This window comes from Vicugna pacos, chromosome 16, assembly GCF_048564905.1.
Source record: "Vicugna pacos chromosome 16, VicPac4, whole genome shotgun sequence".
Taxonomy (NCBI): Eukaryota; Metazoa; Chordata; class Mammalia; order Artiodactyla; family Camelidae; genus Vicugna; species Vicugna pacos.
The window spans coordinates 11,016,499-11,043,554 of NC_133002.1; the positions used below are offsets into that span (position 1 = coordinate 11,016,499).

General features: G+C 52.7%; 1 protein-coding gene across 1 annotated transcript in view; it reads right to left on the reverse strand.

Annotated features, from left to right (window-relative positions):
• Positions 1–27,056, reverse strand: part of NTN1 (netrin 1) — a 163,426-nt gene that overhangs the window by 34,200 nt on the left and 102,170 nt on the right. The window contains exons 4-5 of the mRNA XM_006217763.4: positions 17,105–17,254; positions 13,851–13,904 (exon numbers count right to left, since the gene is read on the reverse strand). Coding sequence (XP_006217825.2) covers positions 13,851–13,904; positions 17,105–17,254 — 204 coding nt within the window. The remainder of the gene's footprint in view (positions 1–13,850; positions 13,905–17,104; positions 17,255–27,056) is intronic.

Here is a 27,056-nt window from a genome sequence, read left to right on the forward strand (position 1 = left end):
GGCAGCTGTCCGGCAGGATGTACACCCCTTGGCCAAGACTGGGCAAACTGTTTATTACACTGAGAAGAGGCCCTCAAAGCTCACCACCACTATCTGATGCCAGTAACCGCGGCACCAGCACCACGATGACAGGTGGCCACAGATGCCCTGAAGTCAGCAGAGGGAACAAAAAGGTCTACGGCAAAGACTGTATATAGTTACACACCCAGTGTTAGCTTCCTCCTGGGCTTAGGGACTGTACTACCCGGCACCCCTCGTGGTTACGTGTGGTCCTGGGACCAAGTCTGGTCAGGGGATGGGTGGGTAAAGGCAAGGCAGATAATTTCAGGCCTACTGGGAAAAGGCTCCCACATGCTCTCTTTCCAAACCACTGACTCTAAGGCTCTAGGGGATGGCAGAGCCACACAATTCAAGGAGCCTGGGCCCCCGAATCACTGCTTGGAAGGGAGCCGCCCAGACAGGAACAGTGGCGATGGACAGTTGGGGCTGCCTGTTACAGCACAGAGCCTGCCCTGACTGGGACAGTGTTGGTAAGAAGTAAAGGGAATGTGAAGTAGGGCAGCAGCAGCAATGTGTGCGCGCGGCAGGTAAGAGAGCTGTGAGAAAGCACAAGGCTGTCTCTATCGAGCAATGGGTTAGCTATCAGAGAGGACATGGAGCCTGAGAAAAACCACCAGGTCTTTCCACAGCGCAGGGCTAGGGAATAAACACAACACAAATCCACAGGTGGTTCCCAAATCCCAATAAACCTCGCCATCCCCTCAAATAACTTACCAAGTATGGCAGACATGGTGGGTGCCCTGCCCTGAGCCCCTGTGCTGGGCCAGGGCACCACCTCTGGCTGCTGCAGGTCCTGGCAGCTACCGGCTCACACTGGCACTGTCTCTGAAGGCTTGCCCTTGGCCAATGGAAACTGCTCTGCTTGGAAATATCCACACCCTCCATTCAGAGAGCAGTCCAGAGCCAAATGCCAGCTTCAAGGGCAGGTACAACTACCCAGCCCTTTTGTCTTTAAAGCAAGACCACTTCTTTGGGGTGATTCACTGTGCTGAGCTCCAGTGGGAACAGGCTGAGGCCAGACTTCTCCTGAACCTACATGTTTTCCTAGCTTCTTCCCCTGCCCTGTCCTGCTCCCCTCACTCCCCTACTGATTTCTCCTGAGCACATCCCCTCAATAAATAACCTGCACAACCCAAATGAATGGCTGGCCCTGCACCTCTTCCCCCAGCCTCTGCAGCACATTTGCCACAAAGAGGAAGGAGGATGGGGATTAACAGAGCCAGAACAATCCCTGACTGTCAGCTCTAAAAAGATGACGACCTTCTCAAAGACTTCTCCAGCTGGTGAAAGTGGAGGCTGCTGTGAAGACATCCTCGTCTGCAGAGGGAGTTTAGATGCTGACCTGGGACTAAAGGAGGTGGCCTCACAGGACAGAAGGAGTGCTGCTGGGGAAGGGGGAGGGATGACAATGTGAGGAAATCGAACCCAGCCTGGCTTGAAGGAAATTTTAAAGCCATTTTCACTAAATCTGCTGCCCCAAACACTTAGGAATTTCTCACCTCTCTTCAGCAAGAGGAATCTTTTCCAAGCCCCCATGTTTGATTTCTCTCCACAGCTTACTGCTTGAAAGGATGCTGGCTTGAGGAACTAAACGCAAAGCTGGAAGACCTGGGTCCTCACCTCAATTCTGCAATCAACCCACTGGGTGACCTCGGCCAAGTAGCTGGCCTCTGGGCCTCAGTCTTCCCACCTGCCAAATGTGGAGGTCAGATCAGATGATCTCTCTCTAGGTTTCCTACTGGTATCAAGAGGCAAAATTCCACTCCCAGGATGACTTTCGGGAGAATTGTCGAGAAACGTGTAACCACCAGCTCTATGGGAGGAAAAAGCCTTGATTCGTAGCATGTGCCAATTTCCAAGGTGTAAATATTTCAACCATGGCCAATTTCAAACTACCAGTATAATGCCCTGAACAGAGGACTGGGAAGAGATGCTGACAGTCTGCTACCATGAGTAGGTCTGTGCTGGCTTCAGTGTGCCACCGATTTTTAGACACCTCTTTGTGAAAAATAAATTCATTTCTGACTCCAGTTCATTTCTAACCCCTGCAAACAAAACAGCTCTCTCCCTTCCTCAACTCTACAACACATGTGACTCTTGAGCAGAGCCCACAAAACAGTGCAAATCCCCCCAGGCCACGGTCCTCCCCAGAGAAGCTGGCCTCTGCCCGTGGTGCCTCCCACAACGCAGATTCACTGCTCTCACTGAGCTAAAGCCCCGCCCTGGGGAGAAGAGACACAAGGCCCAGGATCTGTGTGCTCACGCCTCGAGGCAGAGCAGGGGCTGGTTCCACGGGCCACACCCACAGCTGTAGGAGCAGTGAGCCAAGCAGCAGAGACTGAGTCCCGCTAGAGAGGAGGTGGGCTGGGGTGGGGGACAGTCTGTGCAGCTAGGAGGCAGCCAGCAGCCTCCCCCACCTCAAGGCCATGTTGCTCCTTACAACACTGAAGGTCTAGGTCCACACCCAGCCGGTGGGCAGACAATGTCCCCAGTCCATTCTCCTCTTTGCCTTCTCTCCCCTGGGTCTGGGTACCCTTCCTGGTCCAAATGCCCTGGGGTCCCCTCAACAAAACCCTGAAAGATCCCACAAGGCAACTGCCCAGGTTCTGTGACCATCAGGCATGGAGATCACAGTCTCTCCACCAGGCAGGATCCAGAAATACTGAGCAGGAGGGGGCCAAATAGATCATGAGCCCAACTCCTTCATTTCATTGAGAAGACCGCGCCCAGAGCTATCAACTGGCCTGCAGGACACTTTAATTGGGGTAGGGGTAGGGTCATGAAACACAAAATCCATGCCAGTAAGTAAACGACAGCATTTAGGATCGTTGCTGTTACCGCCTGCCATGGACGGAACCTGTCCCACTGACATGCCCACGGGGAAGCCCTAACCTTCAATGTGATGGTACTTGGAGGCAGGGCCTTTGGGAGGCGATTAGGGTCAGGGGAGGTCATGGGGAAGGGGCCGTGAGGACAGAATTAGGGCCCACATAGGAAGACACCAGAGAGCTCTCTCCCCGCAGGTGAGGGCACAGTGAGAAGCCAGCAGTCTGCAAGCCAATAAGAGACTTGCCAAAACCCGACAGAGCTGGCACCCTGATCTTGGACTTCCAGCCTCCAGAACTTCGAGAAAACACATTTCTGTTGTTTAAGCCACAGAGTCTATGGTGTTCTGTTACGGCAGCCCGAGCACACTGAGACATTACTACTACTATTATTATTTTAAGTCTGGAGTACTTTTAAATCTGGCAGGGAATTTAAGAAATCAAAGGGACCACCTCTGGGCTTGGACGGCTTTACTGATAACTTCCTGGCAACTGAGGTTCTGCTGGGGCTGGGACAGGAGAGGGGACTGACCGTGAGCTGAACACAGCCTATTACCGTGCGTCCCCTCCCACCAGCACCCAGACCTCAGCCCTGGCAGGAATCCCAAGGGAGGTTCCAGGTACAGCTTCGGGCAGGGGCCACCCTGAGGGGTGTGTACCTGAGGGGTCTCTGCATCCACCCCGCCTCAGCCTAGCTCTGCAGCCTGCACGCTCCCAACCCCCAGTCTCTGCCAACAAGGACCCTGTGACATCTGCATGACACAGGGGTGGGCCCTGGGGATTCCAATCCTCTCTCTTCCTGACACCTGTCACTTGTCCCACTCCCATCAGCCACTCCTTTGAGTCCCCAGTGGAAAGAGCTTCCAGAAGGGCTAAATATTCCGCCTCCACTCGCTCCTCTGGCCTGGAGCTCATTCCTTTATCCTCCTCAGATGCTGGTGGCAGCTCCACCTGCAAAGGCCCAGCCACAGGGAAACAATGAGGGTCCCGAAACCCCCAATGCAAATGGCTTCCTTTGTGCCCCCTCCAGAGTGACCACCGAGACCCCTGGCAGCAGGCCCTCCCCACCCTGTTCACCCCAGTCTGACCTCTGCCCTGGCTCTTTGTGCAGGCCCCAAAAAGGGAAGAGAGGAGAGGGGTGGGGAAAGGAGATGGGGAAAGTAAGGGAGTAAGGAAGGCGACAGAGAAGAGAGACAGAGACAAAGAGGCAGAGAAAAGCAGAGTCAGAGAGACAGAGGGAAAAAATGCACCAGGCAGGCTGCCCAGAGCAGGGTCTCCCAGCCAAGGGGCTGGAAAGAGTTAAGTCGGACCATGTGCAATGGCCATTTTTGTGCGTCACAAATGGTGGTCAAATAGAACAGGAATTCCATTTGGTCCAACCTAATACAGCCGGATCAGTCCAGACTCCAGCCAGGGCAGGAAGAGCCCCCGTGTCCCCTGGCTCAGCCTCTGGTTCTTTTCCTGGAACGTTCTGGGGAACTGAGCCGATGTCAGGAAACCCGGGTTTAACCCAGAGGTTCTCAACCAGAGGCTGTTTTGCCCCTGGGGGACATTTAATTACCACAACCGTCTGGAGGCCTGGAGGCCAGGGATGCTGTACCACACCAGAAGCGCGGAGGACGGCCCCCACCACTGAGAGTGCTCCAGCCCCGCTGTCAGCAGCGCTGGGCTAAGAAACCTGCTTCAGACCCTTCTCCAAGATGACACCTAAAGTCACTGGCAAACATCATTTAGCTCCTGCACCCCCTGCTCCCACCACGGAGAGGAGTGGCAAGGACTTAAGATGGTGACTGGCTTCTGTGTCCCCTCTATGGTGGGGATGCCCCTTTCTCAAGGACACTCCCTTGAAGGGAGCTCAGAGCTCTCATCCCTGCCCCCAAAGCCCAAAGTTCGGGCCAGACACAGCCATGCCTCTTCCTTAAAAGCACAAAGTTAACGATGGTGACAGGCAATGTGCTGGCAGCACGTTCCACCTGACATGCCACTCCACGCGCCCTCTACCCTCAGAGGCAGACCAAGCCACTCAGGAGCAGGACACAGACACACTGTGGCATGATGTCTTAGTAACGAAACCACTGAGTAAACCAGCTGTAAAAGACATTCGGGGGACAACCAAGAAAGCTGGAAGATGGACCGAGCATCAAGTGATATTAAAGAATTTTTGTTAGTTTTGCTAGGTGTAATAATAACTGTTCAGAATTTGGAGGAAATGTTCTTTTTCAGAAATGGGATTCTGAAATGTTTTGGGGTGAAATGTCAGTGTCCAAGCTTTTCTTGGAAAATATTTCAGAAAAAAAAATTGTTGATGCAAATGGGGCACAATGTTAAATGTTAAATTGAGGCAAGAGGAATGTGGGGGTCCAACCATCCGATTCTCACCACTGCCCTGAGAGTTTTCATCATAAAAATTTAAACAGTGAACTCACACGAATTCAAAATATAGTAATATACAGTAAAGCTCAAAATTTTGGATACATTTTGTATTAGGCTGGGCTAAAACTCATCATGGAAAAAGGACCAGGCAGACACTTCGCGATGTGAACACAGCATTTCCTATGATGATGCAGGAGATGCTTGCTGACTTCAGAGAACTTCACTTTCTCAACCCTCAGCTGCATCTGTTTCAATGTGATGCGTAACTAATAAACGAGCGGGTCCATCTGTGAATGCAGCAGCACCCCCTCCTCAATGCTTTTGGAGGGAACACACGGATGTTACCCCGTAAAAACATACCAGTTTCTCAGACTCGGCACTCCTATTAGCACTGGGGGCTGGAGAACCCACTGTTGTGGGGGCTGCTGTGGAGGCCTGTCCTGTGCAATGCAGGATGGTGAGCAGCATCCCTGGCCTCGACTCACTAGATGCCAGCAGCACCCCTCTCCCTGCTGTGACAACCAAAAACGTCTTCAGAAATGGCCAAATGTTCCCTGGGGGCAAAATAGCCCCAGGCTGAGAACCATAGGAATATATGAATGCAGTGAAATAATTTGAAATGCTCTGTAGCCAGTCTTTTCACCAAAGTTGACCCCCATGTGTAATGTGTCACCTGCTTTGGCAATATATTGTATCTCTTTATTTCACAAATATTTAAATAATTATATGGCTATTCCATAATTAACTAAAACACTACTGAAAGAATTTGGTTGCCTCCCTCATTTGTTATTATAAACAACACTGCAGTAAGGAACCTAGTAGCTAACTCCTGGCACACGTCACCACTTCTTTAGGCTAAATTCCTAGAAGTGAATACATTTTGATACGCGATGCCAAATCACCCTTCATAAAACTGGTACCAAGTTACCCTCCCATCACCAGAGTAGGTGAATGCCAACTTCCCCAACCCTTTCAACACTGGGAATTCCTTTTTGCGTTCTAAATAGTGTCAATTTAATAAGGTTTTTAAAACAGTATTCTTGTTAATGTTATTCCTTTATTACCAGTAAGTGAAACATTTCAGGTGCTTATTGCCATTTGTACAAATTCTCCGAATTTCTAGTTCATTTTCTCATCTCAATTTTGCATTAGGATCTCTTCTTTATTGAATTAAGAGCTATTTATTGAGGATATTAATCTTTGGTCACCCACATCATAAATATTTTTCTCAGCTTTTAATTTGTCTTATATTTCTTGTTGAGATTTTTGAAGTACACAAGTTTTCTATTTCTATCGACTTTTATGATTTCTGACTTTTGAATCATATCAAGCCTTCTTTACTCCAAGATTATACTGATACTGATCTGCTTTATGCTAGAATTTTTAAGAATTCATGTAAGTATATATAACTGGGATTTATGCCGGTTTACAGCATGAAGAAGAAATTTAACTTTATTATTATTTCAAAAAAAACAGCAGTTTTCCCAGCACCATTTACTCATTGACTCATCCTTTTCCTAATTTATAATCACAGCTTTATCACATGCAAGTTATGTTTATACTCAAGTCTATTTCTGGACTTTCTACTCAGTTCTCGTGATTTCTCTGTTCCTATGCCAGTATCACACTAATGTAAACATACTGTTTACAATATTTTAAAAATCCGGTAGGGCAAGTTACCCTCCCATCACTCTTCTTTAAAAAAAAAAAATTCTTGGCTATTCTCACTCTTTTCTCTAGCTGAACTTAAGAATCATGTCCTAGCCAATTGGGATTTTGACTAGAATTATGCCAAATGTAGATTTCAAGAATTGACATTTCACAATTTTGAGTCTTGCCCTCCCAGAACATGGTAAGACCTTCCATTTTTTCTTTAGTGTCCCTTGGGAAAGTTTCGTCCTTTAAAAAAAGTATACATATTCTGTATTTTTATTGGTATACTTATTTCTGTGTATTTGATTTTTTTTTTTGCTATTCTAATTGGGGGCCTGTTTCCATTATCATTAAAAAAAAATTTGCATTCACAAACACTTACTATAGGCCAGATATCCCATTACATGTTTTTCACTCACTATGACACTGTTTTGGAACCAGCTATTGCTGATATATAAGAAAAATTACTGACCTTTGTATGTTAATTTTGTAATGGCCTCCCTGGGGAATTTGCCTACCAGTTTTAACAATTTTCAGCTGATTCTCGACAGGCATTTTTATGACACAAGTGCTGTGAGGAAGGCACTGAGGCCCCTCCCACCCACACCCCCCACCTATTTTAAGATATAAGCTGATTTATGTGCCCTGTCTCCCTCAGCTGCCTTGTGACCAAAGGGACAGGTCACTGCTAACTGCTTCTCCCAAGTCCAGCACCTATGGCCTCAGCCATGCCAGCGCCCCACACTAACCAACCACACTCCCAAGGGTCACGTTAACTGGCCCCTGTGGAGGACAGTGGCTTTGAACTGGCTGCACCTCCATTTCTACCTTGGTTTCAGGTGCCCTGGAGACACAGAAGTTTGTCTTGGTAGAATGCTACCACACAATCAGGTGTGTGTGTGCGTAGTTTTTGAATTACCCTAAACTGGCTAACCAGTATGACTACTGAGCGACAGAATGATAGACGGTCAATGCCTTACAGGCTCTGAGGCCAGCAGACATCGGCTGGAATCTTAGCTTACTAACCTCTCTGTGCCTCCGTTTCTCCTATGTAAAATGGGGTAATCACAGTGCTTACCTCACATGGGTGGAAGAGACGATTAAATGGCTAACACGTGGGAAGAGCACCTAGCACAGAGTAAGCGTTATATAAACGTTGTTTCCTTCCTCATTCAGCCAGAATCTATCTTTACTCATGGGTCTGGTCCCATCTTTTCTCAGAAGAATGCTTATCTGATGGTCATTCACCTCAGCAGCTGATCCTGGACAGCCGAACATCCTGTTTCACACCACCCTCTGAAAACCAGGTCCTCAGTCAGTTAACACAACTCCCTCTTACCAGTGGCATGAGCTGCTCACAAGTAACCACGGTCAGCGGTCCGAGCTCCTACCAGCATTCCCTCTACGGACCTACAGGTCCCTTCTCTTATTATATCAGGAGTAACAATGGCTCCCTTACCTGGAATCCAGGGAACCACATCCTTCTCAGATGACTAAGAGGAAGAGGATGCAGGCTGTGTGCCAGACCTTTTCTATACAATATTAGGCAAAATGGCCACAGCTGTACGTCTTGAAGGCATCAGGGGATGCCCATTTCCCCCATGTTGGCTGACCTATTTCTGCTTGGAGACCAAGTAAGGAGGTGCTGAGAGACCCTCCCAGCCCCGTAAGTGTTCCAATGAGCAAGGGGTCAGGAAGGAAAGCATGTCCCCCACTGCTGCCCCAGCGCCCTGTCCCCGAGGCTCCTAGTCTCCACTCAGCCCACTCCAAACCAGATTCACTGCACTCCTGCACTCTGACCACAAGCACTCGACCTTTTTTAACTGATAAAATACACATAACATTTACCATTTTTAAACACATAATTCAGTGACATTAAGTATATTAACAGTGTTACCCATCACCACTCCCTAGTTGCAGAATTTTTGTCACCCCAAAAGGAAGGCCTGTACCCATCAGTCACTCCCCATTCCTTCCTCCTCCCAGTCCACAGCAACCACCAGTTTGTCTCTGGATTTGCTTATTCCAGATATTTCATATAAATGGAATTATATACCATGTGGTCTTTTGTATCCGGCTTCATTCACTTAGCGTAAGATTTTCAAGGTTTGCCGAGGTTGTAGCATTTGTCAGTACTGCATTCCTTTTTCTGGCTGCACAATGTTCCATGGGGTGGATATGCCACACTGAGATTATCCATTCTGCCACCCGTGGTCATCTGGGCTGTTCCCCAACTTTTGGCTATTGTGAGGTCAAGCCCTTGACCTTTAATCAATTTCCAGGCTTTAACAGGGTCTTATAGTCTGTGAAGCAGCCACCTCGCAGTTTCCTCAGCTGCCCCCGGCCCTGGGCAGCCCCACCTGCTCCCCGCCCAGGTCTTCTCAAGAGCCTTCCCCCGACTGACTCTCCACACCTGTCCTCATGCAAACCCACGTTCCTGGTAAAGCACTGGGAGAATTTAGTCAGCTCAATCCTTCCATACACCGTGCTGTTTGGATTTTCCAGGGTGTTCCACTGGTTTTTTTCTAAGCACTTACGATAAGTCCGCCGCTGAATCAAAGGCTTTACTCAGACCATCTCGTTTATTCCCCACAACAACCGTTGGAGGCAGGGTTATCATTACCCGGTTTCACACAGGAGGAAGCAAGGTCAGGCAGAACGCCCAGTTCAGTGCCCCTCCCCGCCCCCCACACTCGGCCAACACTGCATTCAAGTCTTATCAGCTCGCTTCCACTACTTACCCAACCTACTCCCTACCTTGGAAAACCGAAGTCTAAAAGGAGACTAATCCAAGCTTATCCAGCGGCAAGTCTATAAAAACCCAATTTTCTTCCCCGACAATATGGAGGTGCGGCGAGGCCCCCAGATGTGACATCTCTAAGCCCACACCCACCCCACCCCTGGAAGCACCTGAGTGGGGCGCTGCCTGCAACCGTTCAGCTGCCCGGCTCCCCAGAAGGGCTGCCAGAGGGCCTCGGAAGCCGCACCGACCCCCAGGCTGGGCGGCTGGCGCAGTCGGCGGAGGCAGCGGGGCCCCACACGGGGGTCCCAGACAAGGCGAGGACAACTGGACCGGAGGGAGGGTCCGAGACCCAGGTGAAGGGGTCGGGGAGCCAGGGAGTCGGCTAGAGGCTCTCGTACCTCCATCCTGAGTCCAGCTTCCACTCGAGAACAGCCCTGCCCTCTTCTAACCCACGAGGCCACTCGGAAGTCCGCAGCTTCTCCCCCCCGCTGAGAGGCGGCCCCGCCTCCCTCTGGCTTTTCTGCGTTCTGCGTCTCCACCCCACTTCCGGCGCACGCTCACTCCACTTCCGGGGGAGGCGCACGTGGGCTCGAGGGGCCCCTTCACACCATGGATAGAGCAAATGCTACAAATCAAGCCTCACCCCAGCCAGGTGTTAACTATTTGCCCACGGGAACTGCAACGCCTGTGGGAGAAGCTGATCACCAGAGGGGAGGGGAGCAACCAGGCATTTCTGAGGAGGAAGAAAGCTCAGCAGAAGTTCATTCCTGCCATGAGAAGCAGGGCGGGGAGGGCCCCAGGACCTTTGGGCCCACCCCTTCATCTTTCAAGGAGGCAGAAAAGAGAAGCCTTTGCTCTGTCCAAGGCCTCACATCCAGTGGAGAATCAATTCCAGATCTCCCAACTCCAAAACAGTGCTCCTTCCACTGAACCAAGTGGCCTCCACAAATTAAACGATATGCAGATCAACTCTGGAGTTGATACAGGGCAAGGGAAGGTGGGGTGGGGGTCTCTACAATCATAAGTAGGTGGGTTTGGAGTGGGTGTGAGACAGGAAGGAAGAGGGCAGGGCACAGCCATTCAAGGAATGATACAGCAGTTAACACTAAGTGGCAGGAGATTCCATTCCCAGCAGAACTTGAACCTTATTATCCGCTCATTGTAATATATTAACATGGTAAATGACACTCCCACAGGCATCATGACAGTTCGGAGGTTAACCATAAAAGGTCAAAAAGTGGGCAGTGGCCCAACTCCTGGGAATCCCCACCCTTTCCCCAAAAGTAGTTGGAATGATCCTCCCACTTATTAGAATATGAAGCTACTGAGCCCATTAAAAACTAATAACCCCCATACCTCATAGCCGCTCTCTCTTCTAGACGGACCACCCTCTGTCTGTGGAGAGTGTATCTACTTTTACTTTAAACTGAGTGCCCAACCCCCACACCTCCTGGCCTTTCCCTTGCCTTCTGAAACAGCCCACACTCTGTCTATGGCATATATATCTCTCTGAATAAGTCTACCTTTACTCAGTGGTGGCTTGCTCTTAAATTCTTTCCTGCGTGAAGCCAAGGACCCACACTTGGTGGGGCATGTCCTGGGGACTCAACTGAAACCTGGGACATGGCCATCTTTCCTCTACCAGGTGTCTCCTTCCCAGCCCATTGCCTTCTGGGCCCCTCAGCCCTAGACCACCCACGGGCCTGACAGCGTTCCTTGCCTCCCTGTCCCAAGATGGGTACCAGCCAGCTGAGCGAGCAGGTGGACAGCATTCCCGGATTGAGCTGGCCCTTCAAGGGGGTGGGTTCAGGGTGAGGTTATGTCCATCAGCTTTCAGGACAAATTCTCCGTTTATTAATTCTCCTTCGTTCCACAGGCAAAAGTAAACAAGCTATTCTCAGGCAGCCCGGCACAGAGGCCTTCCCTATTCAAACACTGCAAGAATCGACAAGCTTGGAAGTACTGAGCTCCCAGGCCCCGCTTCCCAGGGGGGCCCCTGGCCTCCTGCCCACAACGTCCCTCCTGCTGAGACGAGGCAGTCAGGGCGTCTTTGTGGTGGCAGCCCCTGAGTCCAGCACTCACTATCTGGGCACGGCCCAAGTTCTCCGCAGACAGCATCAGAGATCCTGGACATCCGGAGACCTAGGGAAGGTCACAAAGGGTCTGGCCAAGGATACAGCATCCCAACCAGCATCACACCTGCTCACTTAGCCCCTCTGTGAAGAAAGCGCTTTATAAGGGTGTTCATTTACTGTCTGCTTCCATTTAAATGGTGTTTTTAAAGGTTCAGAAGAAAGGAAATAAACAGGAACAAAATCCGAAAGAGTCAGAAGAGTTAACTAGGAATTGGTAGACTTTCCAAAGGAAGACGCTACAAGCGTTCATTAGTTGCCCAGGAATCTTCTGCCTGCTTGAGCAGAGATCACTGCACTTTGTATCAGCTTCTTGTGGCCAATACAGAAAACTCATGAGCTGTTTTTTTCTTCTGCTCTATTTTTTTTTCCATTTGCCCATTTCTAATTTGGAAAGAAAAAGTCAAAAACCACTGGGAGAAACCTAAAGTCAAGCTTGAAAGGACCAGAAAAAGGGGAGACGAGAGATTGTGAAACTCTGCCTTGACCTTGGATGAGCTGCGTAATCAGCCTGCCTGAAGAGCTTGTCCTGGTGAGTTCTGATGCGTCTCTTCACAGCAAGGAAGCAGGAATCGAGACTCCATTTAATGGAAGCGTCTTCTCGCTTCAAAATTGCTCTACCCGAGAACTGAACTAACTGGGGATGTTCCTTTGAATTGTGTTTTTACAGAAAGACCTTCTTCACCCATGATGCTGCTGCCTCTGACCCCTTCCCAGTGCTCTCTCTCCTGTAAGTGTCCCCTGCGGCCCAACCAAAGGGGACTGAAGACTCTACGCAACAACCCAAGACCAAAGTATTGTTGGTTTTCTCCGGTGTGGCCTCCGGTGCTCCCTGAAATTTTCTTCCCTATTCGAGGGCTGTTTATTGACTATGCATAAGCAACTTCAAGTTCCCAGTGCATAAAAATACTAAACAGTCTATTCTAAAGTATTCAGGTGACCACATGGGTACACAAGACCCCCCTCCACAGGCCAATCTGGAGAGGAGGTAAAGGGGCCCCAGAGCTGACACCAATGTCCCTGAGGGACCCCACTGTCGTTATTTCTGCCCCCAACCCCACCATTCTCACTGCTACTCCAAGTACCGTCACACAGAAGCCGCATATGACCCCAGGCCCAGGGCGCTGGGTACACGCCTGGCTGCTCTCCGCCTGGTGTCCCCTCCAGCCAGGCTCCAGGCCCTCTCTGTGCCCAAAGCCAGGGCTGGGTGACCTTTCTTGTACCAAGGACTGGCGACGTCCATGGGCCCCTTCTCACAGTCATATTTTTCAATGCAAAAATAAAATCCATAGGACTACAAAGGAAACTAATAATACTGAACTACACTTACCCCAGTATTTTCAAAAACCCAGATTTATTATACAGTTACATAATGTATGTGTTTCTTTATTAATGATTATAAATCAGGATCTAGCAGTGGGTCTGGTAATTTCTACCCTTTTGAAGCAATATCGAGCATAAACAATATTTCATGACATCTACACCAATGCTAACGTGAAAATGGCTGTGATTTCTGCCACTGGCAGATCACCAGTGCTGCTGACCCCGCTGTGGTTGGTGGCCCACCTCTATAATGTTCTCCATTTCAGTGAGAGGTAAGGGACGGGGAGGGGTGAGCCTCTTCCTGTCTGGGTTCACAGGCCCCCCTGGGGTCTGTTTGTGGACCCTGGTGTTCAAGAATGCCTTTTTCATCCCCACCACCCATTTCCTTCCTTCTCTGCAGCCCCCGGAAGGAATTACCGGCCCCTGGCTTGGATGGCACTGGGCTGGAAGGAGTTTCTCACCCTCACTGGCTGAGCAGCAGGAGCGCGGCTTGGAGGGTCCCAGGCTTGGGAGAGAGGCTAGCCTTAGGCACCAATAAACCCCCCTTCCTTTTATTCTCGGAAGGGATGTGGCAGAAAAAAATGCCTTATGTCTCCATCCTCCTCAATCCAGCCCAGGGGTACCACTCACACAGACCAGCACCCCAATGGTGGTTCAGAGGAGTCTGGCCCCTCTAACCTTCCCTCCCCAGTTCCCGTGCCACCCCAGGGCAAAAAAAAGCAGCAAAGGGGAAAAGCCTACCTTCGGGCTCCTCCACGCTGCTGGCTGCAGTGGTTGGCGGTGCCACGGGGATCTCTTTGTGAGGTTCAGGATGGGAGGAAGAGGAAATGTTAAGAACACATTCTTTTTGACCTTAGAGAAGAACAGCAGCACAGACTCCTTCTAACCCTTCTGGGCCCTGCCTCCCCGTCCCACTCCTTGGTCCCAGGAGAGGACAGTCAGGGAGGAGGGGAAGTCGGCATGGGGGCCTGGGCACACAGCCTGTTCTCTGGAAGCCGTCTCTCCACTTGGCAGGGATGGGAGTGAGAAGGCAGGACCTTTGCCCACTCTGCTGTCTGAGTGTCACCGACTTGATGAAGCCCCTGGGCAGAGAGGCAGCTCCCCGGGCCCCCTGCTTATCACAGTGGGACTGCATGGCCCAGTCTGACCTTGATTGGAAGGGAAGGGTTCCATGGCAGGGGTGGCATGTGAGGGGGCTGGGAGGTGTCTCACAGGTGCAGAGAGGGGTCTGCATCCCCGGCCCAGGTTCCCATGGGCTCACATCTCACATCCCACGAGCGAAGGCACTTTCTCGGTAGGCAGAACAGACTGACAATACGGAAGATCGAAGGGCCCGAAAGGAAGCATGTGCTTTTACCGTTCTACAGGCTGATCTGGAGAGGAGCAAGGGGGTCCCCAGAGCTGATACCAATATCCATGAGAGCCCCCCTTCTACCAAGAATGGTAACCAGTTCCTACGAGCTCCTGGCTCTGACCCTGTGCTCAGAAAAGGTGAGGAGGTTCAGCCAGCCTCTGGGAAAGACCCAGGCTTCACGGCTCTGGCTTCCTCCTTCTAGATGGGGCCAAATCACGGACCAAAAGTCCCTGAAGGCCAGGGACTCACCTCCCCTGGTGAGTGACCATGTGAACAGGGGGTCACAGAGGCCTCCACGAACCCAATGATTCTGGCCACCATCTGTTAGGGGTAAGACATCCCTTGGAACCCCCGACTCTAGATCAGCTGGGACCTAAGGCTTGGTGGGTCAAGATGGAATACTCAGGCCTATGATCAAACTTGAGGGTCACCTGCAGAAGCCAGCCTCTGCGCCTTCAGAAGGAACGGGCAGAGGACCCAGCCCTCAATTCGGGGTCAGATCTTGCTCTTGGGTGATTTTATCAGTGACAACAAGCCACAGGTGCCCTGTCACAGTAGCTCATTAAGAAGCCAGGCCTCATACCAGGCCCACTCTGATCCCTTGTGAGCTGCCTGGTCCCCGCAGGAACATTCCAGAGGGTCCATTTAGAAGGCCCAGCCTAGTCCTGCAAGTCCAGGAATGGGGCTGGGGCCAACAGCCATGGAGGCCCACTGGGGTGTGAGCAGGGGGACCCGTGGCTCCCAGAGCAGCGATGAAACAAAGCGTTCGAGGCACTGTCTGGGCGTCTCTAGTCAGGAGCCGGCAGGAAGAGCTCTCAGAAACCCCAGGATGGAGACCCAGGTCTTCAGGCTGTTGGCAGGAATGCCGGGTCCCAGCACCAGTCTGCCCCTTCGCGAGAGGAAGAGGGAAGGTAGAGAACGTGTCGGAAAGCCAGAGTGCCCATCTCCCAGGGCTTCTGTGTCCGATTCTGAAACTTCAGCTCCATTTCAAGGACTTTCCCCCTGAGGATTTGAAATGCTGGTTCCAGCCATTTCTGGGAAACCCAGCAGCTCCTGACTCCCTTTAAAAGGGAGAGCCCGTCTGTTTCCCACTCGTTTTCATAAGCCCTGATGGCGGTGCTGAATTCCTACAAGTTTTCTAAAAATGTTCACGTTGCAGCTCTTTGGATGGACGGAAAAGAAGGATTCTGAAAGCTGTGAAACCCTGATAATTAGACGTCATTAAAATCATTTCAACTTGCTCTTCCCCAGAGGGATACACGCTCAATTTCCCAAGGCTCAGATTTGGGTTATCCGCTGTTACTGAAACCCTGCCACCACGGAAACACCTCCTGATGGAGGGACTGGCTAGAAGAGCTGCTGGAATCACACGACCCAGTGTCAACGTGAGGCCACACCCAACGGGGGCGGGTCCAGGCTTGAGGGCCTAAGGCTCCCGCCCAGTGTGGAGGGATTCCCTGCAAGGTCTGTGGGGGCTGATCCGAGGACCCCAAGTTGCTGCAGGGCTGAGCGGCCCCCAGCCTCCTGCTTCTGTCTCAGGTTGTTCCAAGTCCCTCATCCCTGACCAGAGAAGCCAGTACCCACCCAGAACTATGAGATGCTGAAAAGCCTAAAACCGGGGTCGGGCGACTTCTGCAAAGAGCCAGCGAGTGGCCGTTTCAGGCCCTGCAGTTCATGTGGTCTGTGTTGTAACTACTCGATTCTGCCAGGGCAGCAGCGAGAACAAGCAGGCACGGCTGTGTCCCACAAAACTTTAATTTATGGACACGGAACTTTTCATTTCATATCATTTTCACATGTCATAAATTATTAGTCTTTTAATTTTTGTTTCAATCTTTTAAAAAAGGTTTTTAAAAAACCATCAGGTCACACAAAAACAGGCCATAGGCCCTATCCCCGGGCAGACTGTGCTAAACCCTGCTCTCAAGAGGCAGCCTTGGCCCCTGGGGTCGGCCTGGTAGGCTGGGATTCACTTCTTCTTCCGTCCTCCCTTGTGGGTGCAGGTCAGCCCTGTACAAGGAATCAACGGGGCCGGGGACCAACTCCCGAACAGGCTTGGCTTCCACCCAGGGCTGAGCCTCTGCACCTGTGCGATCCTACCAGTTGTAAGATATTAAACCCCTGAGCGACCCTTGCCATCGTACTCACCCCTCCCGCCAAGTTCCAGCAACTTAGGGGCCGTCAGCTGGCCTGACAGGGCCTCTGGGCCCTCAGGGGCGCCACCATCCTTCTTAAGGGCCATGGATGTAGTGCATGGGGACCCTGCCTGGCTTCTCTCAAAGGCCTTGTGGTGTCCGTCATTTCTGTTCTGAATCTGCCAGGGGCAGGGGCATCCTGGAGTTCCTGCAGCAGCAATGGAAGCCCCTGGTCCAGACTCTCCCCTCCTCCCCGCCGGCCCAGGGTCAAGGTGGAACATGGGAACAGGACCTGAACTGAGGAGAGGGGCTTGCTTTCCCCTGAGAGCAGGAGACTCCATCTTCAAGGTCTCAGGTTTGCAGGTCTCATATGGGGCCCCACTGAGCAGAGATCCACTGAGTGCTACTCCCACTGGGTATCAGCGACCAGCCTCCCGAAAGGGTCGCCTCCCACCCCTGACTCCATGCCCAAGCCCAGCCCCGAGAAAGAGGGTGCTCTCCCGTACTTATGCAGGGGGCGATGGGGGAGCGGCTCTGCTGGTAGCCCTTGGCACAGCGGTTGCAGGTGATGCCGGTCACACCGTCCTTGCAGGGACACTGGCCCGTGGTTTGGTTGCAGGTCTTGCCAGCGGCGCCCACGGGATGACAGTCGCAGGCTGTGGAGAACATACAACAGGGGGGTCAGAGGACGGAAGCGGTCAGAGCACACCCTCTCCCGACCCAGAAGACCCCGCCCCAGGGGAAGAGCAGGGCTGGGGGGCCAAGCCCACACATGTTCCAGAAGGTCTGATGACTGACCACATGCCTACCTGGAAATAGGGAATGAAAATCAGAAGGGACAACTTGAATGGACTGTTTGGGCAGCAGGAGAGAGAAGTGGGGGAGCCCTTCCGAAACCCCCCAGGAGGAAGCCTACACAGCCCACGAGTGCAGGAGTCAGAAGTGGGGGTACACCCGCCCTCGACAGGCTAGTTTATGCCTTCTTGCTCCTCTGTCCGCAGCCAGCTCCTGGCCCCCAGGCTTCCTTGTGCCCCTCTGGGTGTTTGGGGTTTGGGGCCTGATGGAGACCTGGGGTTTGCCAGGTCAGAGGGAGTCACCAAGGAGGTGCGACCCCTCCCGGGCCGCTGCTCCCAGGCTGCTCTGTCCACCCGCCCTGCTTTGCAGCCAGGCAGTCTGAGCCGCAGGGAGATGAAGCAACCCCCGGGGGCCTTGCAGGAAGGGAGTGGCCAAGCTGGGGGTGCCCCATGCAAAGAGGAAGGGAGAAAGAGCACTCTCCGCAAGCCACAGCAAGAAGGCAGCTGTCTGCAAACCAGGCAGCAATCTCCACCAGACACTGAGTCTGCAGGCACCGTGATCCTGGGCTTCTCCGCCTCTGGAACTGTGAGAAATGCCTGCTGTCTGAGCCTTCCAGTCTCTGGTGTTTTGCTATAGCAACCCAGGAGGACCAAAATGCCCCGATGCTTCAGTGAGAGCTGCAGTACATGCAGATACAGGCCACCTGCCTCCCTGGACCTGCAGATACAGGCCACCTGCCTCCCTGGACCTGCAGATACAGGCCACCTGCCTCCCTGGACCTAGACTCAAGAGTGCAGGTGGGGAATGGGAGGCAGGATGAAGGAGGCCATCCTTCCGCCTGTCCCCCTTCCCCTGGGGCCATCCCCCCTCACTCCCCCTCACCCTCCCCAGGGAAGCCCGGAGAGGGTGCAGAGTCATCCGCAGGAGGGCCACCTGTGGCAATGTCACTTGGTGCCGAGCCTCTCTGTGTTTCTATTCCAAGTGGGGAAAAAATACCCAAGAAAAGAATTGAGCGCAGAGCTCCCCAAAGAGCCAGATTAACGCCTCCCCAGCCAGCACGGCTCAGCACGGGGGCATCAGGATGCAGGTGAAGATGCAGCCTCTGCCAGCCACCTCGGCCCAGGGGAGGTGAAGAGAACCAGGGAGAAGGAGGGAGGAGGACAGAAAGGAGAGGAACGTGAGGAATTGTCAAAGTTGCGTCCGGACTTGTGAGAGCTTCCGGAAACTCTGGGAGTGGGGAGGTCCTGGCCATGGGGCTCCGCATCAGGTTACAGGGGTGGGGGACACAGGCCTGGGGGAGGATGAGAAGCTGTCCCAATCTTGCCCCGGTAAAGAGTAGTGGATCCTTTTGTTAGAAACTTGTCTTCAATCTACAAATTCAAGTTCATTCGCTATTGGCTTTTTCTTCTTTTTCTTACTCAGTCCTGATGCACGTTGTGGATGATGAGATGAGGAGGGGATGGTTGGAGACGACCGATGACCTTTCCCTCCGACCTCTTGGCTCTGTCCCTGTGATGGGAAGGGTGATGAGACACAGGCAGCATCTCTGAGCTGGCCTCATGAAAGCAGAGGGCCAAAGTGCCGGACCCCGGTGTCCTGAGCCCCTGACACGGGTGAAGGCACTGGGCGGATGTGGACTCCTGAGGCTCCTGCCAGCTGACCTCCCTTGGCCTGCTTTGCAAGCCTGCTGGTAATCCTAAAATCCATGCCAAGACGTCCTCCCCTCCGTGCTGACGGAACACAGCTGTGTGCCAGTAACTTCTGGGCCTTGGACTTGGCTGGAAGGTCACCGAAGGTTGCTTGGTCACTGGAGGGTCAGAGCCAAGTTACCCACAGGCCCAGGTCATCTTTACTGAGGCAGGAGCCAGCCCAGAGAAGAATCTGGGGGGAGCAGTGAGCATCACCCACACGGGCAGCCCCTCAAAGCTGGAGACCCCTCTGTGGCCCGGGCTGGCGAGCTCCCGGGAAGGAGCTGGGTGCCAGCTGAGGTCGGCAGAGCGGAGGGCCATTGTTGGTGATGGCCGGGCAGCATGTCTCCTTCATGGAGCAGACAGATCCTGTGATTAAAGGAGAGGCTGCTTTGCTATGTGGTTTCAAATCCTTCTCCCCAGATTCTGTGAAGACTCTGACCAACTGGCCCTTCCGCCTGATCTCACAGAGGCAGCAGGCTGACTGTGCTTCCACGCGAACCACTGTTCCAGGAAGAGAAGCCATCAGGGTCCCAGAGGGCAGGGGACCTCAGGAGGCTGCTCCGGTCACCTCCAGGGCGGTGGGACCATCCCCAGAGGTGAAGCACGCCTGCAGCACAGCACCGCCACCCGGGCACCTGTGAGCACCTTTGCACATCCACACTCTCATACATCGTCCCCTCTGGTCTTCACCCCAGCCTGTGAGGTCAGCATGACCGTACAGAGCAGAGCCCGGACTGGACAAGAAAACTGCAGGAAGGGACAGCCGTGCCGGGGACTGGAGTGGCCTGGTCTCTGCGGGCACTACCGAGGGCCCTCACCCTCCCTGAAATGCAAGGAGAAGTACACATTCACCCGTTGAAGCCAAGGCCAGGTGGAATTTCTGTCATGTGCAGCTGAACGCAGTCCTTCACAAAGAGACTTGCCCTGCTCTCTCTCATTCTCAATTCCGAGTAAAATGGCCCCAAAGTAAGGATTTTTCCCAAAAGCCCATGAGTACGGAAAGCCCATGATACCCTCTGTGCAAAGGAGGGTGAGCGTCAAGGCATGGGGGGAACTGACGGATTACAACAGCCCACAATGGGTCCTCAATGGCCTTGGACAAGAAAATCTGGCTGGCAATGTCGCAGGAAGGGAGTCTGTGCCGCCTGAGAGTTAGAAAGGAGGCCTCGGGCCCTGGTCCTTCAGGAGAGAAAGCCAAAGGGATCCCACTGTAGCCTCACAACTCTGAAACACACCCAGCACACAGAAACACACACAGATCCCTACTAACACGCACATGCGTGCACTCAGTGGGCAGGGGAGTAGGGGGTGTGGTTTGGGCTGAGCTGGGAGCATGTGGATGGGAGGCAAGCCGAGGGCTTTTACTTGGCGGGGGGTCTGGTGAAGGGGACAAAGCAAGAGCCTTCTTGATTCTTCTGAGAACAAGGTCTGGGTCAGAACGCCTTCTGCCACAGGAAGCCGGTTCAGCGACTCTTGTTTCCCTGGAAGTCTGCCACCCCTTTCAGAGGTCAGTCCCTTACATGGCAGGTCACCCGTCCGTCTGCACGCAGCAGGCAGCACCTGGTCCCGACAAACAATCTACTGGAGAGTTTTTCCATAAAGAGGAAGGTGAGACCAGGCGGAGGCCCAGGGCCCTGAGAAGGTGGCCAAATTAGCTTTCTCACGAACACGTGGGCTGGAGGGCCTCCCAGCACAGAGGAGAACCCCGACTGTCCTTGCTCTGGGTCATCAGCCAGGAATGGACAGCTCAGGACACAGGAATGGGCATCAGGAGACCCAGGTCTGACCCTGCCCTGCCAGTAGTGCTGTGTGACCCTGGATTAGTGCCTTGCTGTCTCTGAGCCTCAGGTGGCTCATCTCTAAGGACAGAAGTCTACACTCACACTACAGTGGCTTCCAGCTCAGCAGGCTAAGGTTTTTGGTGTGAACATGGATTTCTTTCTCTGGGATAAATACCTGGGGGAGGGATTGCTGGCTATGATGGCAGGTCTATACTTAACTTTATAAGAAACTGCCAAACTGTGTTCTGGAGCGGCTGGGCCATTCTGAACTCCCCAGCCATGTATGAGAGTTCCAGCTACTACACACCCTCTCCAGTGCCTTTTATTTTCCGTGCCATAATGGGTGGGTAGTGGCATCTGGCTGTGGTTTTGATGGGCGTTTCCCTAAGAACTGATGATGGTTTGGGTATTTATTTGCCATCCCTTTATCTTTGCTAAGTATCTGTTCAAATGTTCTGCCCATTTCTAATTAAGTGTTTGGTTGTCTAAATCTTGAGTTTTGAGAGTCCTCTATAAGTCCTGGATTCAAGTCCATGGTCAGATATGTGGCCAGGGCTTCTTACAAGGTAAGGGAAGCCATCACTCCAGTATCTCCTCTCCCTAGCCCTCCGGTGTGCTTGGAATGCGAGCCCCCTCCTCCCCATCCTCCCAAGAGCGACTCTGCCCTCGCTTCTGATGGAGAGCCCACCAGCCCTTTGCTGCTTCCAGCACTGGTACCGCTCCTCCCTCAGCTCCCCCATGGCTCTTTGCTCCTCACACCCCAGGTCTCATCTCAAAGGTCCATCCTGTCCTCAGAGAGGTCCTCCCCGGCCGCCTCGGAGAGTGGCTCCCCTGCCTCCCCACCAGTTACACCCACTCTTTCTATCCTGTTTATTTACTCCATGTAACTCCCCACAATCTGTCATGATCTTCTGCTTACTTTTTCCATTGTTTATCGTTAACCTCCCTCCAGAACACAAGCTCTGGGGGACCACATCCTGATCACCACTGTAACCTCAGTTCCCACAGGGAGCAGGTGCACCCTAAACACTGAATCAGTGTGCAAACCCAGGGTCAATCGGCCACCTTCTCCAGGGAGAAGAGATCACTTCATGCACCCTGTGGATCTGGAGGAAAGCAGGAGGGGCAAGCAGGAGTCCCTCCTATCCTCCATCACTGGCAACCTCGACCACGGACACTGCCCACTCCTAAATTCTCCACTCTAACAAGGCAGCGAGGATAGCTTAAATCCACAGACAAGCCACAAACTGCATCTCGGCTGTCTGTGTCCCACCTCCTCCACGGCTCTGCTTTTCTTCCTCCCAGCGGTTGCCAAAGAGGCACAAAAGTATAAATGTTTCAAGTTGCACGACCTCTCCTTTCCCCTGCCGCTTTCGGATCAAGGTGCAGACAGCAGGAAGTGGAAGGGGGGGAGCCCCGTAATCCCAAGCTGGGTTATTTGACCCTCTGTGATCTAGTTAACTATAGTCTTCATGCACCTGATTAACAGCGGAGGCGAAAGGCACAGGTCCTACAGACGGTTCCCAGAGCGTGGGCGTGCACGTGCGTGTGTGTGTGTGTGTGTGTGTGCTATCTGCACGCACAGGCCGGGGCAGGCGGGCAGGGGCTGGACAATGCAGTGAGGGAGGTGCTGGGTCACCTGGGTGATGGACAGTGAGGACCAGCCCAGGCCTCCCACCTGGCTTTCAGCCCCTGGTCCATCAGGAGCCCCTCAGAGGCTGTGGGTCTTTCTCAGTGGCACTTTCAGAACCACCTCTGGATGCACAGAGCCGGTCTCCGCCTCTCCGCTCAGGGCCTCCGCCAGCAGGTGCTGGCCAGTCATCTCTGTGGTCCCACTTGTTTGTCATTTTTGCTCCCAAAGCACGTAAATCCTTTATCAAGAGTGTGCAACGGCATTAGGGCAAATCCCCAGAGCCCGACCCAGTGCTGTGGGAATTGGCCTCAAAATCCACACTGCAGCTGAGCCCTCAGTGGGAGGGGCCGGTTCTCCTGTGCACCGTGCTCACTGAAGGCCACGGGGAGCCAGAAGGGATGACCCCCTGCGTGCGCGTGCTGGCAGCGGCCGCGGGCTCGGGTCCTTCTGCTCTTCTCCGCTTACCTGTGTGGCATGTGTGCCCTGTGCCAGGGACCTCCTCTATATCCTCTCGTTTAATCTATACCAGAACTCTGGGAGGGAGGAGGGACTATTATCACCCCCCTTTTCAGATGGGAAAACTGAGGTACTGAAAAGTAAGTACCTTGCCTTGGGGGTGGAACTGGAACCCTGGTCTCAATAACTACACGTTCCATGCTTTTAAAAGCCCCTCAACCCAAGCCTGGGGCTGGGGTCCACCTGCTGCTCTCCTGGTAGCAAAAGCTATTTGCCTAGTAAGACACCCCTGTTAACTGGGGGAGCACAAAAATCAGGAGGCTTTTCTGCTGGGACCAGGGAGCCCTGGGGAACTTCCAAGAACGTCCGTGTGGAATCGGATGAGAGTGGGCTTCAGAGGCGAGGGGACTGACACCCAGGGAGGTGAAGAAACTGACCAGGGATGCCCGGGGGAATGAGATAGGGGGCTGGGCCAGAAAGATCCTGGTTCAGAGCAGGGCACCGCGGGAGCCAAGTCACAGGACAGGCAACTGTCTTCATCTGTCAAGATCTTGGGACAAAACCACCTCCACATGATTTCCTGACTCTGTCAGCTTTTCCTAGTTTCTGGGTCACAAACTTCACTGATACAAGACATTGCCCTATTGTATTAGAGACCCATACATTGTTTTTTTTTTTTTTTCACTTATGACTTTTTAAAAAGAGCACGTGGAGTGTGGAATGTCAAAGCTGGATAGGACTCAGAGACCAGAAATCTGAATACGATTTCATAGATGAGGAGACTGGGATCCACGGAGGTCTGTGACTTGCGGGACGTTCTGTGAGCTTTTAGCCTGGAGCAAATCTGGAGATCAGGATTCTGACCCCCACGTTCCGTAGGGAACGGGGAAGGCTGCACCAACACAGGCCACAGCTGGAGCTGAGCTCTTCCATGTGGGGTTTCTCTCCTCTGACCGTCTCTCTCCCAGTGGGTGCTGGCCTTGATTGGACTCCCTGGGTTGTGGTCTCTCCCTTCTAAGCTGGGATCTGCTCCAGCCTCTGAGTTCCTTCCTGCCCAAGATGACCAACCCTTTTCCCGGTAAGCACCCCCCTCCCCAAGATGATGACAGGGAAAAAAAATGTGATGAGGAGCCCACAAAACAAAAGGGCATCTCTGAGGCTAATTTTAGGCTTTCATAGGCTGCAAGGACACTGCCTTAGGGTCAGGAAGGGGCAGGGGCCCCAGATTCCTAGCTGTGCTGTGACTAAACCCTCAAATGGCCAGACCTAGACACACACACACACACACACACACACACACACACACTCTCTCTAGCAGTGATGACTGTCCCATCCCAGCCTTCATCTGGACACTGGCACTTCAGTACCAAGAGGCTCCCGGCCTTACCAGTAAGATTTAAATTTTTACAGTTTTAAACACACTCTCCCCTCCACTCAGTTTTCATTGAAAGAGCCATTAAAACATCAAAAATTATTGATAAGAAGTCTCTCCCCTCTAAAGAATAAATCCTAGGCCACCTGTAAGTATTCCCTTTTTCAACACAAGAGCAAGCCACCATGCCATGTCTTACTCTATCCCTGTCCGGGGTTCTCAGCCTTGGCTACACACAGAGTGGTCAGGGACCCCAGCGAGGTGTGGGGGTGGCAAGATGTTCACCTCCTCCCCAACCCTCGGCAGAGCTGTTGGAAGAAACAGGGAGAGGATGGGGCAGCAAGCACACCCTGGAGAAGACGGTGAGGACCATTGCAGGCTTCTGCCCGCAGCCGCCGGCATCTTCTGAGGACGCGGGCACCTTCCTAGCGGCCTGCGTCCAGCCATGGTGACTGTGGCCGTGAAGGGGGCAGGGCAACAAGTGAAAGAAACCAGCCGCTCGGTGAGATGAGCGGGGATGCTAGCTGCGGTGGGTCATGTCTTCGTTCTCATCACAATTCGGTTCACGGGAAACTCCCGGAATGTCTTTATCCATCACAGATGGTTTGGGGAGATGATAAATTAATATCGTTTAAATGGAGGCATGGCTTAAATGGTTAAATGGTAACGTCTTCTTCTGCCGGCTCTAAAGAGAAAGAGCCCCCGAGTCCATAAAGAAGACAAATGGTAAACAAAACCGCCTATCTTTTGACAGATTCCAAGACAAGTATCATTCACACACCATTCTGCGGAGAAAGGGGGAAATTCATCTAGTCTGACTTTGTATAGGACAACGGTCCGCGCCATAATGAGGCCTTCCCAGTGCTGTGAAATCGTGCTGAATAGCCGGAGAGTGCAGCCGCCTGTTCCCTGGGCATGTTGATTACGGTCTTTTGTACGCACCAGCCCTGCCAGCCCCGGTCTGGTTCTACACTAGGGGAGGGGAGAAAGAACCCAGCAAATGTGTTGCTATGAAACTTCCCAAATGGGGGGACGGCATGATGATGTTTGGGATGGAATGCCCTTGCTCCAAGCTGTTCTTGTCTGGGTCCACCCCTGCTCTCAACTGAACAAGATCGGGAGTCAGCCAATCACCAGCAGTGTATGGGTGGCCTCAGCACCCCCGCCTGGAGCTCCTCCCAGGCCCCGGGAAGCCAGAGGGTAAAGAGGCCCCATGGCTATTTCCAAGCACTCTCAGGTCAATGGCCAACTTGAGGCAAGAGGCACTCCCAGTTCCCCATTAAGTGCATCTGAAACAGAGCAAAGCAGGGTAGCCTTCATCTGAGGGCTCGATGGTGGGGGTGCTTCCTCACCTACACAATTTTGGAAGCCCCTGAGAGCAAACCATCAGAGATCAAGATACTGGAACCAAACGCTTCCACAAAGGGAACCACTTCCCTAAATCATACGGCCCTAGGGAGACAAGACAGCAGACTCCGTGGGCAGGGGGTGGGAAAGGGAGGATGGGGTGGTGATGGAGAGACCCCTGTCTGAAGATCTCAAAGGTACACATCCCCTTGCTGGCATCTGAACTCTTACAGCTGGTTCCCGCCAAGATCTCATGGTCTTCCTTTGATGGGAAGTGTTCTGTGGGACAACTGCAGATTCAAACTTCCCACATCCCCTAAGGGGGTGACGCCAGGAATAGGAATGCTGAGGGGAAAGATTTGAACTTTCAAGAGATGCCTTTCTTCACCAATGAAATGGCAGGACCTTTCAGGCCATATTCTTCTTCTCACCAATTAGAGAGCCGATCTTTCAGACATTGTCTTTTCTCACCAATCACGAAGCAGGGCCCTTCCAGCAATGCTTTTCCTCACCAATCAGGAGGTGGGATCCTTGAAACTTTGTCTTTCCTCACCAGTCAGGAGGCTCTGAGGGTCCCACACCTTCCTGCCATGTTTCCCCAGAAGGCTAAGCAGGTGTTCTTCTGAGCAGATTTCATCCTTGTATTTCTCCTCTTTATGAGCTTTTCTCCCAGGGTTCCCACCAAAGCAGCTGCTGTCCAGGGCTGGGGGGCTGGCCACAGCATTTGAAATAAGACAGGACCACACCCTTGTCTGCCTACATCTGTCCCTCCTGGAAAACAGCAATGGGAGCCGGCATCTCCATACCATTTAACCAGAGTGGCAGAGCCCCAGAGGATGGTCTGCAGGTTCCCAGGACCCTTTAGGCTTCGTGACATCTCACTCCAACCAGTGAAAGGCCCTGTCCCTCCCCACAACAAAAGAGGAAAGGGAAGGGAGGCAGATGACAAGATGACCAAGGCCCTGCTCCTTCCTGACTCCCCAAGGGACATGCCATTCCTGCTCCAACAGCAGAAACTGGCACAGCAGGAAGTGACCACTGGCCTTTCAGGCAGAGTCCAGCCAGACCTTCTCCTCCACGGGCACAGGGCTGCCCACCTGAGTGTCTCTGTTGATTAAAATTTCTTGGCCAAATTCCCAAGAAATCTGTGTGCAACCAGTTGTTTACATGACTCTGACTTCAATTTCTTCTGAAGAAAAGGGACAACAAACACTTAGGCACAGGCAAAGGCACTGGCTACCTTCCAACTATATTCTCTGAATACCCAAAGTCCTCCTTCCCTGGTGCCCTTGCCTTCCTGCCACTGGAGACGTTTCTTGGGTCTCTTTGCCCAGGTCACCTTCTCAGTCGCCAAAGTCTCCTGGGGTTTTCTCACCTGGATCA